Source organism: Pollachius pollachius, assembly GCF_949987615.1.
Source record: "Pollachius pollachius genome assembly, chromosome: 20".
In the NCBI taxonomy this organism is placed as follows: Eukaryota; Metazoa; Chordata; class Actinopteri; order Gadiformes; family Gadidae; genus Pollachius; species Pollachius pollachius.
In genome coordinates this window covers 8277043-8283553 of record NC_136953.1, presented here as the reverse complement: position 1 = coordinate 8283553, position 6511 = coordinate 8277043, and the positions used below count along the sequence as shown (strand labels likewise).

At 47.7% G+C, this 6511-nt stretch overlaps 1 protein-coding gene across 1 annotated transcript in view; it reads left to right on the top strand.

Moving 5' to 3' along the window:
* Nucleotides 1-6511, top strand: part of exoc6b (exocyst complex component 6B) — a 52004-nt gene extending 45493 nt beyond the window's left edge. The window contains exons 21-22 of the mRNA XM_079757755.1: nt 2930-3042; nt 4057-6511. Of these exons, the coding sequence (XP_079613881.1) occupies nt 2930-3042; nt 4057-4183 (240 nt within the window). The 3' untranslated portion in view covers nt 4184-6511. The remainder of the gene's footprint in view (nt 1-2929; nt 3043-4056) is intronic.

The window sequence follows — 6511 nt, the reverse complement described above, 5'->3', positions numbered from 1 at the left end:
GCTAGCCTGTTTGTTGATGGCTGTACGCAAGCCTGTATGTTAGCCTGTTAGCCTGGTGGCTGTGTTCTAACCTGTATGTTAGCCTGGTGGCTGTGTTCTAACCTGTATGTTAGCCTGGTGGCTGTGTTCTAACCTGTATGTTAGCCTGTTAGCCTGGTGGCTGTGTTCTAACCTGTATGTTAGCCTGTTAGCCTATACGCCTGCTTCTTTTGTCGTGCTTGTCTCTATGCGTTGAGGAATGAACCAACCAATGTTGAGAAGCTGAATTCAGTTAGTTCGTAGAGAGTTAGTTTTTGAGTCTGTTCTAGAGAGTTGTGAAGCACTAGCTAGATGAAGATTTATCTTCATAAATCATCATTTATTTATCACGATTAGTTATTTCTCAACTAAAAACTCAATCATGTTCTGGCCATCGAGGAATCATGGGCCACCTTTGTCCCAGAGAACTTTGGGAAAGTGTGTGTGTGTGTGTGTGTGTGTGTGTGTGTGTGTGTGTGTGTGTGTGTGTGTGTGTGTGTGTGTGTGTGTGTGTGTGTGTGTGTGTGTGCAGACTGTCATGGCGCCAGCGTGAAGTGTGTGTGTGTGAGATAAGGACAGAAGTACTTTCGCTAGCATTAGTGACCCTCAACTCACCCCTCAACTCTTAATTTACAGCGAGGAGGAGAGAGGGAGATACAGATGGGAAATGGGAGAGAGGGAGGGAGGGGGAGAAAAGGAGACACAGATGGGAGGGAGGGGTGAGAGAGGAAGACTCTGATGGGAGAGCGCTAGGGGCAAGAGAGGGTGAAGTGTCTTTGTAATCTATTAAAAGTTTTCAGAGAAAAGCAGCTCCTCTGCTTTGATGACTTTTGACCTTTGAAAGCCAATAGGAGAGCCGGGAGGAACGAGAGACGGACAGACACAGAGAGAGACGGACACGTGTCGGGTCACTCTGACCTGGTCAGTCAGTTTCCACTCCCCACTAATTGAACTGTGTAAAATTATTGGATGGAGGGATAAAAAGGGGGAGGTTAAACGGATGCCGAAAGAATATTAACCGAAGAGGTTTGAAAAAAGTAGGGGGAAAAAAGCTGAATAAAGTGACTGCTGTCGAGGAAAACTTGGACCAAAGAACACTGGAGAAGAGAGGAACGCTTTAGAGGGAGGGATAGAGGGAAAGAGGAATAGAGAGAGAGGACCAGAGCGAAGAGAATGTAAATGCATGTTTTCTATGCCAATAAAGCCATTTGAATTTTAAAGAGTAGAGAGTGAGTTAGGGAGAGCGTGAGAGAGAGAGGGGGAGAGTGAGTGAGGGAGGGAGATCGAGGGGGGGGAGAGAGAGAGAGAGGGGGAGAGAGTGAGGGAGAGCGAGAGGGGGAGAGAGAGGGAGAGAGTGAGGGAGGGAGAGCGAGAGGGGGAGAGAGAGAGATAGTCTAGAGAGCATGAGTTCAGCAGCCAATCATAGCAGGGCTTCTGCTGATTCGTCATTTTGTTATTCTCCTGAAGAATTAGAGGAAGAGTGTGTGTGTGTGTGTGTGTGTGTGTGTGTGTGTGCGTCTAGTGGGAGCGGGGGGGGAGGTTACAGTGAGGTCAGAGAGGGAGAGGGAGTCGAAGCGAGAGGTTCAGTGAGAGGTGAAGAGGCAGACTGCTGTCACACACCAGGAGCAGCCATGTGTGTGTGTGTGTGTGTGTGTGTGTGTAGGGTGAGCAACAGGTCAGGTGTGTGTGATATGTATCACAGCCAAGAAAAGAGAGCAGTGAACCTGCATACAACTGGCGTGCTCTCTCTCTCCCTCTCTCTCTCCCTCTCTCTCTCGTTCTCTCTCTCTCTCGTCTCCATCTCTCTCTCTCTCATTCTCCCTCTGTCTCTCATCTCCCTCTCTCTCGTTCTCTCTCTCTCTCTCTCTCTCTCTCTCTCTCATTCTCTCTCGTTTTCCCTCTCTCTCGTTCTCTCTCTCTCTCTAATTGTATTCATATGCTATCATCATTGTCATCCTCACCTCCATCCATCTGTTGATCTAATCACCAATGTTATCAAAACACGTTTCTACAGCGATGTATGAAGAAAAGGCAAGGAAGGGAGATAAGAAAGGGAATGAGTTTGATTTCAAAACAAGAAAGTCTACTCATCTTTGCGGTGTTGGGGGTGTGTGTGTGTGTGTGTGTGTGTGTGTGTGTGTGTGTGTGTGTGTGTCTCCATTTTAAAGGGTTAGGTTTTGGGGGGGGGGGGGATCTGTTCCTCTTCCCTCCTCCTCTTCCTCACTTTTATTCAGCTGGACCTCCAGAGGCTGTCAGTCCTACTGGGACCTGTAGGACTGACCAGGTCCTATAGGTCCTACCAGACTATAGGTCCTATAGTCTGGCTATAGGACCTGGTTGTTAGTTTATATTCCTTTAGTTTATATTAGTTCCTGCCGTCAGCCTAGTTTCTGCCTGGGTTAAGAGGTTGTGTGTTTATGGGACGTTTTCACAGCTTTCGATTTGAAGCTTGTGAGAATTATGTCTCTGTCTTTCACTTTCTGTCTCTGTCGGTCGCTCTGTGGCTCTGTCTCTCTCGCCTCTCTCTCTCTTTCTCTTTCTCTTTGTATCAGTTCATCTTCATCACCGTTAGTCTGCAGTCTGTTTTCATCTCCTCTTCACTTCTCTCCATCATCTCTTCCCACACATGTGGTTAACCCCCCACCCCTACCCTCCCCATCACCTCTGATTTCACATATGGCTTCTTCTGAATGGTGTTACCCAGAGTTCACTGGGGCTCTGTGGGTGTGTGAGACAGCCAGTTATGCAACAGAAATATGGGTCACCTCCAAAAGCACACCCTGCTGCGTTCACGTGCAAACCTACCGATATCTCTCTGTTTCAGTTCAGTTATGCTTCTCAAAAAATATAACAAGAGTGACTGACTTTATAAGCTCTCTCTCTCTCTCTCTCTCTCTCTCTCTCTCTCTAGCTGCTGGATCTGTTCACCCAGTGGGACTGGTCCAGCTACCTGGCCGACTACGGCCGGACCACCAGCCGATACGTCCGCGTTAACCCCCACACGGCTCTGCTGCTGCTGGACAAGTCAGTACCTGCCTGTCTGTCTGTCCATCTCGATTTTCTTGCTCTCAAAAGCCAAACCCTTGTGGGCTCGCCCCCCTGTCTCTCCATCTCTCTGACTCTTCTCTCTCGCCCTCTCGTTATCTCTCTCTCTTTTACCCATCTTGTTCATTCTTTTTTTTCTTCCCGTTTGGTTTCACCAGGTTAACTAAGCCGTGAGTATCGTGTGTGTGTGTGTGTCTTTGTGTGTCTGTGTTTTTTTTCCTGTATTGCATAAAGATTGCAAAGAGTTTGTGTGTTGTTTTCCCTTAAGGTCATCACTCCCTCCTTAATATAAACAGTAAGTAGTGTGAAGGCTTTGCTAATACCATTTGGTGATAAGATGCATGTTTGGATGTGATCTTCATGACAACAGCATTGTTTTCTGCAGTGATGGATGCTTCCTCGAAACCGCCACAGATATGAGTGTGATGCCTCTAAGACAAATTTTGTGTGGTCATTCTCTAAGGTCATGGACTCTCCATCCATGACCCTGAAAGGAAAGATCCCCTATTTTGGTAAAACAACAACTAAATGATCTCTCTCGCCCTTTCCCTCCCCCTCTCCCTCCCTCCCCCTCTCCCCCCCCCTCCTTTTTTGTCTTTCTCCCTCTCCCCTCTCCCCCTCTCTCTCCCTCCCTCCTTCTCCCTCCCCCTCCCTTACCCACCCCCACCCTCTCCCTCCATCTCCCCCTCCCTTTCCCTCTCCCCTCTCCCTCTCCCGCCCCTTCCCTCTCTCTCTCCCTCCCTCTCTCCCTCCCTCTCCCTCCCTCCTTCTCCCTCTCTCCCTCCCCCGCCCTCTCTCTCTCCCTCCCTCTCCCCCTCCCTCTCTCTCCCCCTCCCTCTCTCTCCCTCCCCCTCCCTCTCTCTCTCCCTCCCTCTCCCCCTCCCTCTCCCTCCCTCCTTCTCCCTCTCCCTCCCTCTCTCCCTCCCCCGCCCTCTCCCCCTCCCTCTCTCTCCCCCTCCCTCTCTCTCTCCCCCCCTCCCTCTCTCCCTCCAGAATGAAAGAGAGTGGGAGGAGGAGCACCATGTTTGCTCAGTTCAGGAAGGTGGACCGCGACCGGCAGAAGCTGATCGACGCCGTCATCCGACAGCTCCGCACACTCATCGCCCAGCACCAAGCCTAGAACAAGCCTTACTATTGGTCATCACGCATAGAAAAAAACCCTCTTATTGGTCACTACGCTTTGAACAAGCCCTCCTATTGGTCACAACGCTTAGAACAAAGCCTTCCCATTGGTCCTCTGGGTAAAACAAGCCCCCCTATTGTTCCAATGGTGAAAACATGCCTTCCTATTGGTCAACAACCTCTGTAACAACAGCTGATTGGCTGGCCTCCAAACTCTGCATGCATGAAAAGAGCGATCTGATTGGAAAACAGGAGCGCTCCAGTAGAAAGCTCTTTGGTTGGTTTAACACACTACGCTGCAGTGGTTGGTGTGTGTGTGTTGTCTAAAGATACCCCAGGTTAGCAACCATCCCATAATAGTATAGGCATGTCAGCACTGGGTTCCAGCCAACCTGTTGAGTTCCTCTCAATAATTTACCCTTGGTGAAATGCGTCCTTATTGAAGCGCAGCCCAGATTATGGGATACAGTATCATTTTTGTGGGTTTTTGGCTAATGTAGCCCAAACTACTGTAGTTCAGAGTCCCAAACGGTAGACTGGACTCATAGTATGGCTCCTGGGTCAGATTTGATTAGGTGAGATTATATAACATGACATGAGATTAAACTCCTGTTCTTCCTTAAAAACTTTGAGACAATGCTTCCTCTGCCAGATTCATGGATGTCTTCCATACTGTCTGTGTGTGTGTGTGTGTGTGTGTGTGTGTGTGTGTGTGTGTGTGTGTGTGTGTGTGTGTGTGTGTGTTAATGTTTTGGGACATGTGTAATTGAGATCAAAAGGGAAAGTTAGTCTTATTCTGCTCTGTATTGAATCACAAAGTCAGACGCCTATATTTAGTTTGATTCTGTGCAGTTTTTTGTGAGCTTTTTTGTATGCATGTGGGCAGTGTTTATACCTTGATGTTGACGTGCATGTCTGCTGTGTGTGTGTGTGTGTGTGTGTGTGTGTGTGTGTGTGTGTGTGTGTGTGTGTGTGTTTGCGTGTGTGCGTGCGTGCGTGCGAGTGAGCACACTTTAGGTGCCTTAGCTGAACTTGTGAGGTCCGCTAATATGATTGTCCTTAGCAGCCAAATAACAAACACGTACAGTCCCAATGCTAGTCACAGTTCCCTAGCTGCCATCATTAATTCTACAACAGTGCGCTAACTAACCTCACCGCACAAGCTCATCCAGAGTTAACTACCATAGTCAAATAGCTAACGCAGCATACTAGCTCCCACAGTGTTCTAAGCTACCATAGCCAACTACCACAGTGCACAAACGTACACGTTGCTGACTAACACCAAATGTTAACTAACAGTGCACTAGATAACACAGTTCAGTTACTACCACAGTATGCTTGCTAACACCACGCACTAGCCAATAGCTACTAAAGTGTGCTAGTCACGAGTGAGCTAGTCACCGAGTACGCTAGCAATTACAGTTCGCTAGCTAGCGAGCTTGCTAGTAGCACTTGCCACTAGGTAGCTAGTGACCACAGTGCCAGCTGGCATTACGATTTGTTGCTCATTGTCTGTGCTTTATCCATGCCGATCAGGCCTTACTCGATGTAGCTACACAGGGAGTAGAACCCCCAACCCTGGCCATAGTAGTGCCCTGCTCATCGGCAACTGAGCAAGGTATCATCCTTTTTGTGCATTTTGTTTACTTCCAAAAGTTTATTGAGACAAAAACACTGTACAGCCGGTTTGTTGTTTATTAGAACCACTAATGTATGGAACACGTTAAATTGATGCCAAGCAGAATCTTCAAATAAAAGTCTTGGAACAGATCAAAATTACTATCTTGATTCTCTCTCCCTCTTGCTCTCTCTCGTTGGTGTGTGTGTGTGTGTGTGTGTGTGTGTGTGTGTGTGTGTGTGTGTGTGTGTGTGTGTGTGTGTGTGTGTGTGTGTGTGTGTGTGTGTGTGTGTGTGTGAGATATATCCACACTCACAGATATACACACATACTGACATGTACACTCAGACATACACACACACATACACATCGTCCAGTCAATGTTTATTTACAAAGCCCTTTATCACAGTATCAAAGGGATCTGCAGACATACAGTTATGATGTCACAACATCCCGTAATACTAGTATGTATCTCTTTCATGTTTTTTACTCACTTTTTCATCATCTCTTCTGCTCACCCCCCTCCTTGTTTATTCTCTGCCTTCATGTCTCTATCTCATCTATCTCTCCCTGTGTCTCTACCTATCTCTCATCTGACATTCTTCCTGTCTATCTCTCATCTGTCTCTCTTCCTCTGTCTCGTCTGTCTCTGGCTTTGTATATTTCTCCTGCGTCTCTCCTTCTGTCAATTTAATTAAAAGAGCTTCA